A 13,666-nucleotide genomic window follows, 5' to 3' on the forward strand; every position below is an offset into this window, starting at 1 on the left:
ATACTATTATTATATACATTTAAAATACAAAAAATTCTTATTTATTTATTTATTACTTACGTTTTTTGACATGCTGAGTTCATTACAATAGTTGTACTTCACAGAATAGGTATAAGCCAACTCTTAAAGTATTATTCAAGATATTGAAAATGTAACTTATGAGAATTATAAATAAAGCAAAATTTATGTTAAGGATATTAGGACTCTATGTATTTGATTCAGATTATGACTCTATATTTTAGGCGGGCTTCCTGTGATTCCCTATATTCTCTCATTATATATATCCCTGTAATCTGTATCTTTGAACTATCGCATTCAATACAATTCATTCAATTCTCATCAAGGACATGTATTCAAAGAGCAAAATAGATCTATTGATGGGAATGCATCACTTGCCATTCAGCTTCAATCGGGGTGTAAAGTGATAAAATCTGTCAATTTAATCGAAACTCGGTTGAATTAGCCTTACTTCGTTGCATGAGGATGGTAATGTTTAGTGAGAAGTAATAGTAGGAAGGAATGATGCCCTATTATCCATTCTACAAATATGTGAAGTGTCAATTCATCATTCATATCATTAGACATTAACAGATACATCACAACATGTCTTCTTCGTTTTCTAATTCCCTAATCAACAATTCCATCATTTTCTTGTACATTGGCATATAATGGTCGTTTATCATTGTCTTCGACAGACGGAGTTTACTGTATAGTTCTCGGGGTGTCTCGTAGATGCCAACACGCTCTTCGTCGGTTGAAGCATCGTGACTGCCTGAGCCTGAATCGCTTGCGTCCGATGAAGGTATCGAGACCATGTGCATTATCCGGCCAGGAGGGTAGAATTGGAGGTTGTCAGAAACATCTGCGGATGAGATTGGTGTGTGGATTTCTACTGCGTCGACCAGTACTTTCTCCTCTTCCGCGATTTCTATAGCTGCAGCTGCTTCTTCCTGGCCGTGGACATCGGCCTCTTGCTCCTGCCTCTCGAGCTCCTTCTCGAGTTCATACCACAGCTCGCCTTCGGTTATAGCTGCTTCTATAGTGGAAGCAGCAATGGCTTTCTCCACCTGCTTGGTATCGTCCTCTTCGTCTGTGTCCTCCTGTCCAGACCCGCTGCTCGAAGAACAATATTCAACCTCGCTTGCCTCGGGGGCACTGGTCACGATTTCACTCACAAAAGATTCAGATGTTCTCTGAGTTATGAGGGGAGCCTCGGGCAAATCGTCTACTTTTGGGGAATGAGACACAACACGCCGCCGTGGACCAATACATGACCACGATGATAGCGTAGATCTAGTCTTAACCACTGCCTGGGCTACATCCTGTGCACGCTTCATCACAACCTGTAATTTCACTAGCCAAATCAGCTTTTGCTATGTGAATATTGAATAAGCAGCAGCAAAGTCCACTCATTGCACAAACTCATTTACGAGAGATTTAATCTGTGTTCTGAATAGTCACTACTTAAATACAGTGAGTGTTCTTAAAGGAGGAAAATCAGCAGGCTAACAGACCACACAAAGGTAGCAACCTCTTACCTGCGTACTGCTGGAGACTGGCCGCAGAAGTGCACCTGCACCAGCAACTCTTGCTTTAGCCACAGCTATTGATGGGCCGAGTGCAGTGGCAGAGCGATAAATGACTTTTAAAACTCTATTACGCTCAACTTGATCACGAAGATCATTCAACCAAGATGATGCTGTGACCTGATGAGAAATGATAACAAGATAACACAGCAGTTAAAACATTTTTCTCATGTTAGGTACAATGATTTTAAAAAAATAAAAACAGTTTCCAAAGCTGAATTTGTTAGACCAAGGTTGCCACACCTCTGTGCGAAGGACATCTATGGAAGCAGTTGAGAATGTAGGCACAAGATCAGCACCATTGATTATTGTTGTAATGAAGTGCTTTCCAGACTCCGCCAATTCCCATGTCATACAGGCAGCTGGATAAAAATCCAAAGAAATCAGAGAAGAGCATTGATGTTGTATCAAACTTTAGTTTTGCAGATTGTTCCATACCCGGTGCAAAGGTAACGCAAGTGATTGAAGATAAATCTTTCTGCTCTCGGAGGATATAGGTAAGTAGTGCAGCAGTGCCACCTCCAAGAGAGTGACCGACAACCTAAAGTTGACAAAAAGTCACGGTTGTTGAGAAATTTAAGTAGGCATTTACTTGGAGGCATAGTAAACTGGATAAACAAGAAATTAACCTCTCAATCCTCGCAAAGCAAAAGTCAAATACTAAATATTCTTGGAAACTATAACAGCTACACTTTTTTCTTTTCAATAATATTTCTTTTCATTTAGAAAAATTGGCAAATATGAGAGTGCAAATCATTTTCAAGCCATCATGAGCCATTAACTACACAGTTGCTATATACTATGACCTTTACCTACTAATTGAAACTCTGTTTTTTTTTGGATCATGCTAAGTACATTGAAATAATTTACTTAATAGAAACGTATCAAGTTACTACATGTAAAGAAAATAGAGAAAATAGTAAACCAAAATGATTAATCAGGTTGCTGCTCACCTTCACTTCATAATCAGGGTTTTCCTCAAGTGCCTTGAGAAGGAAAGGAATACTAAGTTTTGCAATCCACCGAGCAGCTGCAACCATCCCACAATGTGCATATCCCAAAACAAGATTGCCAATTCCACCATCATTTAAAACCGAATGGTGGAAAGGGACAACTGCCCCTGTTGCAGCAGTCAATGTATCCTTGATACTATGAGTGCCTCGAATTAGAAGAAGGAAGCACTTTAAGTTTTTATCCCGTAAAATTGTGAAGGCAGGCTTTAGGAGCTGCAAAAACAAATTAAAAAAAAAAAAAAAACTTAGCTTATGGGGGAAAAAGCTTTATTTTGATGAAGCAGCCCAAATATTACATAGTATACAATTCCATACCCCCGCTTTAGGCTTCTGAAGAAGAACATCTTCTTGACAGTAGCCAGCAGTCTCCAAAAATACAGGGAATGGCTTCTTTGAGAAAAGATAGCAAAGGGTCAACAACCTCAAATACTCATACAACTGTGCAATAATATCAGCACCCTTCAACTGCAAGCAATTATCACCAGCATATACACTTGCAACTCTCAAGTTACCCTGAACACAATTCACATCATCAGTTGAGGTAACATAATAGAATCAAACAAAAGGCAGGCATAAAACATCCAGGAGAGATTTGGAAAGCTCTATTTTGTAGCTGCATTCTTTCACAATAAAGCATTTCTAGTTCATTGATCTCTTTAACAATGATATTGAACCCTGAAATTTTACAGACTAAATTTAAAACACAGAAAACAGTGCAACAATTCATTCACTAACAACAAAATTTAAGTTTATGTTAGGAAGAGAATTTAATGCCATCAAAAATAGTGAGGCAAACTTGTATATAAATGTGTCTGTGGAGCACAAGTATCATAAATGTTGCAGGAAAGAAAAAATTTTAAATTCATGTTTCAAGTCTTTGCTAACACTATACAAACCAAAGTACCCAAAAAAAACTGCATATTTCACAGATAAATGCTATTTCTGGACTTGAGAATCAACAAATATATTCCCAAGGCCTTACAATCAACAAAATTATGTCACTCCACAAGTTTGTGGCAGTAAATGCCAAAAAAGGAGAAGCAAACTAGCACTATGCTATCTGGCCCAGATTCAGCTTTTCCCCAGACCATTATAACCTAGAACATCAGAAGGCTGAAAGCACCTATTTGCAAAAAGAACTCAACTTTACCTACTGAAACACATGATAAATGGAAATATTACAGTTAAAATAATTATAAAAACCATCTACTCACTAGAACAGCTCAAAATAACAGTTTGATTAGAAAACAGTCCAATCCAACTACCCCAATTTCCATAAAACTGATGAAGCATTACAACAGTTGAGAAGAAGGCGATAACTTTGAGATAAAGCAAGTAATCACAGCTAAAATCCCTCGGGGAAAACAACACCTACCTGCCTTCGGATGAGGTAATTAATCCCGAAAGCCAAGTCACCGATAGGCCATTTCCCCAGTGTCTCCGAATAAGTAAACCTAAGCGTCTCCGCCAACGTCGAAATCGTCTCTAGCCACGTCGCCGGAGCCTGAGCTGGCCTCCGAGACAGCCTCCGTTTAACAGATCTACAACCAGGCGATTTCGAGTACTCCCCGCCCACCTCATCCTCTTCTTTGGCCGATAACCTCCGACTGAGCACATAGTACATCAGAACCACCGCTCCCGCCGCCGTCGCCATCGTCGTAGCCGCCATTAGACCACCACTCCCTAGCCACTCACCACCACCACCCGATTCACAGCATAAATACGCGCAATAATGATCGCACGCACCGAATTAAACGAAACAACAGCTCTAGAGCCTAGATCACAGCTCAAACAACCCCCACACAAATTGAGAAAATTTTTAGCCTTTGAAAATCAAAATCTGAGACACAATTGAAATTGATCTAAACCACAAATACAACAAACAATTACACGCATATAAACATACACATATACAATAATATATAATATATGATATATAATATATATATACACATATAGATATACCTAATTTTGCTTATACCATGTTTACGGTGGAGGGGGCTAGGGAGGGTTCGTAGAAGGGGCGAAACGGAGTTGGGGACGACGGTGATGTGTGGGAATGACGAAAATGGGGCTTTGGGAAGGCAAGTAGGACACGGGAATGAGGGCATAACAGTAATTTAGGGTAGAAGGTGTGCTCGATATGTTGGACTTGGACAAGGCATCCATATTGGCGTGTAGGGAAGGTGGGATTTGGATTGGATTAAGAAATTAATTAGATGTGGGCCCATCAAATGGGTCGGGTAAAGATTAATCGGGTTTGGAATTTCGGGTTGGCCGAGTCCATTGTCAATTGGATCCGCGGCTCCAGCTGGATGAGACAACTTCTCTATCACAAGCAGGCTCGAGTTCACATTTTATATCGTTATAATGACAAATTATTCTGTGTATTCGGATCCAAAATACATAATTTACATATTGAATAATTTTATCTATTTAAATTAATCAAATATTTAAAAGAAATTCAGAAAAATAATGTGACATTTTTATAATATAATGATATAATGGACAAAGTTTTATAATGCATCCATTGATATTTGACGATGCACTCATAATATGCATAAGTACACTCAATTTGAGTGTAATGTGTGTGGGGAGGGGGAGGATGTTGAAAGTCGCTTGACAAGCCATGAGCCAACAAGTTTTTAGCTCAAGTTAATGTAAGTGTGAATTTTTATATTGATCCGTCGTATAATACTAAAAAAAAAAAACATAAACCATAGATTAATATATTTGGTCAAGAACAATGATATAATGAAAACAAATTTAAACATTGTTTTTTAACACATCATCAATGTTATACATGTGAAAATCCTATATTAAGAAGAAGAAGAAAGATAGATACAATTTGGTAAATATCATATATTAATTATTACTATATTATTTCTTTTTATAATGGAAAAAGGAAAGTCAAATATGTTAGCCAATATTTTGGATATAATTAATACAATGATAATAAATATGGTATGATTAATTAGAAATACATAATTTTTTGCTTGATACAAAGGACGGAGAGCAATTAAGTAATTGATAAATAACTACTAAGGTAGTTCTATTCGACTAGGCATATTCTATTCATCACGAAACAAATTTTTGTACTGACTGGTTGACAATGCAATCTTCTATGAACATACTCTACATATTGTCTTTTGGATTTTTGAGATTCCTCCTGAACGGATTAAACGCTTGTCGACATAGGGGGTATTATCCACCCTAGAGTGACAAAGTTCATATTTTGAATATACAAAATTGGAGAAATGGTAAACTTGCATACTTCAGATATTGTTCAAACAATATAACTTAAGTTAAATGTTATGTGGTTTGTTATGCATAAAATAATGGATTTGGCAAAGAATCAAAGTAAGGTCACGCAATATGTAGTGTACTAATAGTATAATGCATACATTAAAGATGAATTATTATAGCAGTTATAGTTGAGATTCCGCAAGATTATTGCGCATGCCATTTGAAATTTAAGGATGATTATATGCAAATTACTCCGGCCACATGTGCAGATTAACGTTAATCTCTCCCGCTCTCCTTATTCCCACCAACTAATCCACTTTCAAAACCCACCATCCATCTCATCTTCTCCATTCCTAACAATCCCCCCTAAATTCTTAACCGCTCCACCCCTTTATGCAACTCTGATCTTCTGCATTTCCAGCTCACATTATATTATTGCTACTCTCATTTAGTATGGGGAGATCAAGAAATGACTCATCTGCAGATGCCAAGAAATCCCAGCTGGTTATAGACATCTGCAACGTTTCTCTCCGTGCTAGTTCCTGCGCTCACAGGCATAATCATCATCGTTTTCGCCCCGAAAAACCGGGGTTTGTCGACTGGTACCTCGTTCTTGGAGTATGTTTTTTTCTTGCCAGATTATTGGTGTTGTGTTTTGGTTGCAGTTGGTGTTGTTTTTTGAGGTTTGTGTTTGTGCTTTCTGGTAGATTGATGAGAGTGCTGGGGTGGATGCCATCAAGAAACGTTACCGTGGACTTGGTAGGCTAATTGAAGTGATTAATCTTTGATTTTGCAGAGTGTTTAGAGATGAATAATTTGGGGTTTTTTTTTTTTTTTTTTGGTTGTGATTATTGCAGCTTTGCAGCTTCATCCTGACAAGAACAAACATCCCAAGGCTGATGTTGCATTCAAACTAGTATCCGAGGTAAGTTTGTTTTGTGTGTAAACCTTGTTTTGTGATCCTAACTGTCAGTCAAAGGCAAGAAAGTAAACTATTTGCCCATAGCTGATCGACTCAAACCAATAATTTGTAACCTTGCTGTTGCTGTTACCAAGTTAACAGCCTGACCAATCTGACCAATTTAGTGTGTTTGTCACGTACTTCTACGAAGACTGTTGTTGCATACACATGAAATTGATTTGTAGAGACACAGTAAATTCTGCAAAGAGCGTTATTGTATATACATGAGTTTTTGAAAGATACTAATATTTTTGGTGTTGGGACATGACAGGCATATGTTTGTTTAGCAGATGATGTCCGGAGAGCAGATTTTGATGTGCAGAGACAAAGTAGCTTCTGCAACGAGTGCTGCAACAATCCATATCTGAACTCTAACCCTCCCCAGGCAAAAGTGGTGAAGTCCAGGAATGTGTGCCAGATTGTGAGGGAGCTTAAAGCCAGATTTTCCCAGGAGGCAACAGTGATAGAGAAGTGTGTGAAGATGAATGCAAATGCCAGAATTCGGCGCGATGAATATCCGATCTTCAATCCTTCTGATTATGTGTTCCATGGCTATCCTCACCACAGGAATCAGAGTAGAGTGCAGAGTGTGGGCAAGAAGAACCAATCTCCAGTGTTTGAGCATAGAACAGAAAGGGCACAAAAATGTGTTGGTGATTAGTATGATTTTTATTTGTGTCTTTTTTATGTAGACATGATAGATACATTAGACTTCAATCAACAAAGGGCATTGGTTTTGTAGCTTTTGTTGTTGGAGCAAGCAAATAAATAAGAGAATATTTAAGGGTACTCCAAAGATCATTGGTTTATTGAATTTTGATCCATTTGGAGTTATATATGTTGTTCGAATTGTTATTTTATCTACATGAAACTTGCTTAAAAAGAACCAAATTTTTATACTAAATAACCCTAAATCATTTAAGTTGATCATAAACCCCAAAATTGTATTTAAAAAATCAAAATCACTACTCTATATTAATATTTTGCAGAATATAATTGATTTTTTAAATCTCTATACAATTTAAAATTCTAGATGTTTTTAGGTTAATATTTAATATTTTAGTCTTATTATTATTATTATTATTATTATTTTTAAATAGACGCTTGAATAACACTTAGCGATTTTTACAACTTTAATTTTAATCCAGTGAATCGAATGAGATTCGTCCACACGTTTTATGTTCTCATTTGATCATCTCCTCTCTATATATTTATAGGTTGATATGGGTGCAAATTTAATTACAAAATATACAGAGAATTTAAGATTTTAAGTTTTTTTTTTTTTGAAAGCTGTCAAAAACTTGAGGGAGCTAATGTGAAATTATGTCATTTTACGAATTGGGCTGAAGTGTCATATGGCCCAAATTACAGATCCCAAAATACAAAGCCCAAAAACTCATACTTAGTCTCTTTTTTCCTTTTCTTCTTTGCGAGGGCAAAAAACCAACGATCTTCAAGAAGACAATACTGCAACCAATAAGCAGCAGCTAAAAAATTTACCTCCGCCGCGCCGTCTGCCACTGCCCAGCGGCCCAACCACTGCACGGAACCTCTGTTTTCTCCGGCATGTATGTGTCTCTCTAGCTATATGTGAATACTAGCTGTTTACTTGTAAAGCTCTTATTTTTATTGTTTGGTTTCTCTGTTCAGCTATGGGGTCACCAAATATCAGAGACTTCTTGACGGCCTTCAGCCCTTCTCGGGACTTCTTTGCTATCAGCACCGGTGATGGTCGTATAAAGGTGCCTTTTTTTTGGGTTCCAATTTTGGCATTTATGTTATTTGTATTTTTCATAGTTTAAAATGATTTAAATTGTTATGCTTATGAATGTGTATTTACCTTTTGCAAGTAAAACTCTTTCTTATCGAATGTGATGAGGGAATGGGGTTGAGCTGAGAATTTTCCCATATATGCATGCATTTAGTTGGACCTAGTGTGTATTAGGTAAATCCCGCCTTACAATCCTAGCCGTAAAGGACCTAAAGTAGTGTAAGTTGCCTATAGCTAGCTGAACGGGTCAAATAAAAAGGCCAATAGGCCGCTCCGGGAGTTGAACTTGTAACCTTGAGGTTACCAAATCAACAGTGACCAACCTGGTTGCGCTTAGTAATTTGTTTTCTTAACGAGCTAAGTAGGCTGCTTGTGTGAATTTGTTTGTGGACTCTTATCATAGTTTCTGTAGTTGAAGGCTTTGTTTGGGTATATTTCAGATATGGGATACGGTGAAAGGTCAGATACAGACTGAGTTTGCAGATATTGAGTCTTCTGAGGTCACAAACATGTTTGCTAAAAAACAAGAAGGGCACCTTTCCATGGACTATACTTGTATGAAATGGATTTCTATGGAAAAAAAGGTTTGTTACATATTCTCCAGGCATCTACTGCTTGGTTTCAGTTCAAATTGTTTGATACGTTTATTGATTTGTCCCAAGTTCAAATCTTGCAAATTGTAAAATTTTAATGGTTTGTAGAAAAAAAGGAAGCTTGGAACTTCAATATTGGTATTGGGAACTGGCGGTGGGGATGTTCTGGCGTTGGATGTATCTGCTGGTCAGTTGAAATGGAGAGCTTGTGATTGCCATCCTGGGTGAGTCCTTTGTTTTCTTACAATGCTTTCTTTTTAGCTTTCTCTAATATTATAATCAGAGTTTGAGGGGAAATTTTGTAGGGACAACTAAGGTGATTTTCATTTTTCCTCTTTATATCTCACTGTGCAGGGGTGTCACTGCCATATCGTTTCCTAAAAGTGGTCGGCTCATCTATACTGCAGGTGCAGATGGGATGGTTTGTGAACTTGATACCATGTCCGGTAACTTGTTGCAGAAGTTCAAAGCTTCTACAAAGGGAATATCGTCTATGTCCATTTCATCAGGTTTGTACTTTATTTCTAATGAGACTCAAGTAATTAGCATTATAATTGCTTTTTGATTATCTGCAGAGACAACTCCACTTAGAAATTAAGTAGTTGACACATTACTTTTGTTTTACTAAGTCATTTTTTAACCTTGATATTACCTTATTTAATGTTGCAATTGTAATATATCATGTCAGGTGGGGAAGTATTAGCAACTGCAGCTTCTCAGTTGAAGATTGTTAACTGTTCGGACCACAAAAAGCTGCAGAAGTTTTCTGGCCACCCTGTGAGTTGTTCTGCAGTTTTCTGGCCATTTAATTTTACATCTCTTATGTTCTGTTTATTTTTCTCAAAGAAATCAAGAGCATGTCTTCTCCATTTGCTTTTTATATCTACCAATCTTATTATCTCCTTTGTGAATAGGGTCCTGTTCGGTGTATGGTATTCTCTGAAGATGGAAAGTATCTGCTTTCTTCTGCTGTTGGTGAGAGATATATTGCAGTCTGGAAGTTAGGTGGCAGCAAAAAGCAATCAGCGTGCTGTTTGCTTGCAATGGATCACCCTGCTGTCTTTTTGGAAAGTCGATGCATTGCTACTGATGCAGATGAAGCAGGCCTTTGTGTTTTGGCTATCTCTGAGACAGGTGTCTGTTATTTTTGGCATGGGAAGAGTGCCAAGGAGTTGCGCCATTGCAAGCCCACCAAGATATCCTCTGATGAGGAAATGCTGAAGAAATACAATGGCACAGTGCCTGGTGTTTTTGCTGCAAAATTGGAGACTGTTGTTAAACCTGCTTCTTGCCATGTGTTTCTGGCCCATGGTTTGCACGTAAAGCCATCTTTTGAGAAAGTTCTGCTGCAGTCTGGGACAGACCTAAAGTTAAACAGTTCACTTGATGGACTTCTTCTTCCCATCAGTCAATCTCGCAAAAGAAAATTGTCCAAATCACAGAATCAAGGTAACTGAATCTAAGTTCCATGCTTTCTCCAACTATCCCCATTAGCTTCTAACTTGAATATTGTTGCATTCCGAGACATATTTCTGCTCCCAACCTTACATCTTGGGAATTTGAACCAAATTCAACAGAAATAGCTCAATATGCCTTTTTCTGGAAATTTTTTGCTTTGCTGGATTTGTTTTCTTTAAAGAGATATGATGAAGTTGTTTCTTAAATATCTGCATTTCATTTAGAACTTGGAATTTGTATGTGATTTCGATTTAGGAAATTCATATGCAATCAATTTCAGGCAGAATACATATGCCTGCCTTCTTGATACGTACATTATGTAGTCACATTTCTTCTGCCTATGGTTGATTCAAATTCTAATCCTTGCGTGCTAATAACAATTGTATTGCTTAAAAACAGTTACTGCATTGGATCGTGCGAATGCGGAGGGTGCCTTACTTCCTATGCCTCATATTCTTGATTTGCCTGGTGCAAAGAGTGGAGCTAAGCTAGTGGTTAGTAAAGGTATGCTAAACAATCTGTTCTTTATTGTTAGTAGCCTTCTCAAACTACTACAGATTTCAAGTATGCTAGTATGATATCCTAATATTTCTAAACTAGTCTAATTGTCATGAAGCTCAGGTTCTTTTCAAAAAAAAAATAAAATAGATGTCTGATTATTTCTTTTGCATTCAGATGACGAGTGCCAATATGATGCTGATACTGTCACAATATGCATGGAGGAGCAACTGAGATCCATGGGGATTGTTTGTGATAATGATGATCCCACTTCTAAGCCAACTTTTGAATCTGACAAAATCAGTGGTATCAATCTTGAAGTTAGTATTCCGCAGAAGGAGGTCTGAGTTTACGGATTCCTATTTACAGAGATTAATTTCTTACAAGTTATAATAACCATCTCTGAAAGATTTGTGTGCCAACACTGTTTTTTCAATTTTTTCTTTTTACAGATAAAGAAAACTGTTTTATCTATGGAACCCAGTGATGCATGCAGCTTGTTAGAAATGCTGATTGCTGGATGGCATTCCAGGTCTGGTTTTGCTAATTCAATATTTCATTATCTAAATGTTTTTAGAGTATAACAACCCCAAGTTATGCTACCCATCAAAACAAAGGAGAGGAATCCCAACTTAAGCTAGGAAATTTTTTCTTAAAAACTATGTACTAATAGTGATTGAATCTGATAGCATATTGACATCGTTTGTAGCTTTTGATCTTTCTCTTCTTTTTATTTTTTTGCAAGAGGTGGAATATCCGTTTCGAATAATAATCTTCATATTGACAAATATTGCTTCTCAAACTACATGATAATTAAATATGTGTTCTCATTCAGTTATCTTTGAATATTTTAAATTTAATTCTCAACAGATTGTACAAGGCAAAATATATTCTTCCATGGATATATTGTATAATGGCCAATCACCATGACTATCTTACATCTCAGGAACCATATACCCATCTTCTAGATTCCTTATATAAGGTATTATACATTTGAAGTTCTTTCATATCCCTCCCCCCATTCTTTGCTTATTTGTACATGGTCAGGTATTTTACGTAGTCTGAACTCTAAATTTCCTTCCCAGCTTACGAAGTCTAAAGGAGCGGCTCTGAACTCTTTATTGCAGCTATGTGGGCGTTTGCAACTTGTAACAGCTCAGGTTGCTAAATTCAGAATTCAATTAAAATTTTACTTCTTTCAGCATTTTTATTGATGCTATTTTGGCTTGTGCTTGGAATCTGCTACAGTTTGAGAAGGCTACGAATAGCCAAAGCAAGATGTTACTACGTGATGAACAAATGGAGGAAAGTGAGGATGAAGATGTTGAAGAAGTTCGTTATGGCTTGGAGGATGAGTCACAAACTAGCAGCGACAACGATGATTAAGCAAGTTTTGTAAGTGAATGTAGGCATTTCATTAATATTAAATATATATTGATTGTTCATGCAAATAAATTTATGGAACAATGAGTTTCATCTCCAATAAGTATGATGCATGCTTCTAGTTAAACATTTGCATGTGTTTATCTTTGCTGATTGGTAGTTTATTACTTTATTTGCTTGCAAGCTGCAACTAAAGGACTGTATCTGCTAGTAGTTTGCAATCCCTAGTTCTCTATAGCTAATAGTCTATCACTTCAGATCTGTTAAATAATTAAAACTTGGAACACTTGGAATTAGTTGGAAATACATTTTATGTAGGACAGTTATATATTCTATTGGAAATATGTTGTATATTGTATTGCAGACAGTTAAATATTCTATTCCCAAGCCAATCCATCTTCATAAAGACAGAAAAAGGGAACAGTAATATGAAAAGGAAGATAGTGACAAATTTTTTTTTAATAAATAATAAAATGGTGATTGCCTTTGCAGTGATCTCTATTTATTTGGACTTTAGGAACATTCAGTTGATTTGATATTTAATCTTATGAACCCAATGTTTGCTGTTTCACTGCATATCTAGCTATCTCTTGTGGTTGGATCTTGTTTGAGAGTTTTTCAATCTTGCAGGGTTTATTGCTCTTAATTCTCTAGTTTTTTCAAACCTTGGGCCGCCAAATGCATTAAATATGTCCCTCTGATCCAACTGCTCAATAGCACAGTACGTGAATTTCAAGGACAGCTGCTTGAATTGTCTACAATCTTCGGGATTTGTAAGATTCCCTCTTCTGCTGGTATTGTACAATTACTTCGCACAAAATTTGGAACTACCACTCTTGAGCCCGCAACTTCTTTCCACCATACAGTGCATCGATGCCATGTCTCCTTATTGTTGAGCAATTTTGTCTGGCATTCTTTCATTTTTTTTTTGAAATATTTTTGTTGGGAATGATATTTACATCTTGAGAAAGTTCATCAAGAATGATAAAGAAAACTGCTTCCTGAGACCAGTGTTTGTGTTTCAAATTAGGATATTTTAGCTAAATTTTTGTTGTCTTGTCTTAAATCATTTAATACAAAGTTTACATATAGTTAACAGCAATACATTTTACCAGAATATAGTGTTTGATCTTGCCTGCTTGAATGATTTGATTATT

General features: G+C 36.8%; 3 protein-coding genes across 4 annotated transcripts; 2 read left to right on the forward strand and 1 right to left on the reverse strand.

Annotated features, from left to right (window-relative positions):
- Positions 1-510: 510 nt before the first annotated feature.
- Positions 511-4,715, reverse strand: LOC116002103. 2 transcript variants are annotated; one of them, XM_031242128.1, is made up of 8 exons: positions 4,565-4,715; positions 3,975-4,374; positions 2,915-3,112; positions 2,540-2,812; positions 2,025-2,127; positions 1,830-1,948; positions 1,539-1,706; positions 511-1,343 (listed from the first exon to the last, which is right to left on the reverse strand). In XM_031242128.1, exons 2-8 carry the CDS (start codon positions 4,266-4,268, stop codon positions 597-599), a joined length of 1,902 nt encoding a protein of 633 aa, XP_031097988.1. In that variant the 5' UTR covers positions 4,269-4,374; positions 4,565-4,715; the 3' UTR covers positions 511-596. The 2 variants fall into 2 exon arrangements, with proteins under 2 accessions (XP_031097988.1, XP_031097989.1); XM_031242129.1 differs by having other exon boundaries at positions 4,581-4,703.
- A 1,690-nt stretch (positions 4,716-6,405) lies between these two features.
- LOC116000942 (dnaJ homolog subfamily C member 14) lies at positions 6,406-7,595 on the forward strand (the record flags this gene model as incomplete). The annotated part of the gene is made up of 4 exons (XM_031240816.1): positions 6,406-6,447; positions 6,553-6,604; positions 6,703-6,770; positions 7,078-7,595. Coding segments are annotated over 4 exons (552 nt in total), but the record flags the coding sequence as incomplete, so codon positions are not given.
- Positions 7,596-8,246: 651 nt separating this feature from the next.
- Positions 8,247-13,623, forward strand: LOC116002074 (WD repeat-containing protein 43). Its single transcript, XM_031242084.1, has 14 exons — positions 8,247-8,374; positions 8,457-8,548; positions 9,018-9,161; positions 9,279-9,394; positions 9,525-9,679; positions 9,859-9,947; positions 10,085-10,619; positions 11,028-11,132; positions 11,304-11,467; positions 11,579-11,658; positions 11,997-12,108; positions 12,212-12,286; positions 12,375-12,521; positions 13,140-13,623. Exons 2-13 carry the CDS (start codon positions 8,459-8,461, stop codon positions 12,510-12,512), a joined length of 1,803 nt encoding a protein of 600 aa, XP_031097944.1. The 5' UTR covers positions 8,247-8,374; positions 8,457-8,458; the 3' UTR covers positions 12,513-12,521; positions 13,140-13,623.
- Positions 13,624-13,666: the final 43 nt, after the last annotated feature.

The sequence above is a fragment of the Ipomoea triloba genome, chromosome 13 (genome assembly GCF_003576645.1).
Source record: "Ipomoea triloba cultivar NCNSP0323 chromosome 13, ASM357664v1".
NCBI classification, from domain to species: domain Eukaryota; kingdom Viridiplantae; phylum Streptophyta; class Magnoliopsida; order Solanales; family Convolvulaceae; genus Ipomoea; species Ipomoea triloba.

Bases quoted from the DNA above. Each gene is read 5' to 3' on its own strand.
- LOC116002103 (XM_031242128.1), bottom strand. From the start codon at position 4,268: ATGGCGGCTACGACGATGGCGACGGCGGCGGGAGCGGTGGTTCTGATG. The intron at 3,113-3,974 runs GTAGGTGTTGTT...AATTGTGTTCAG, and splicing joins ATTACCTCATCCGAAGGCAG to GGTAACTTGAGAGTTGCAAG. The intron at 1,707-1,829 runs GTGTGGCAACCT...ATTTCTCATCAG, and splicing joins TAGATGTCCTTCGCACAGAG to GTCACAGCATCATCTTGGTT.
- LOC116002074 (XM_031242084.1), top strand. From the start codon at position 8,459: ATGGGGTCACCAAATATCAGAGACTTCTTGACGGCCTTCAGCCCTTCT. The intron at 9,395-9,524 runs GTGAGTCCTTTG...CTCACTGTGCAG, and splicing joins GCTTGTGATTGCCATCCTGG to GGGTGTCACTGCCATATCGT. The intron at 12,287-12,374 runs GTTGCTAAATTC...AATCTGCTACAG, and splicing joins TGCAACTTGTAACAGCTCAG to TTTGAGAAGGCTACGAATAG.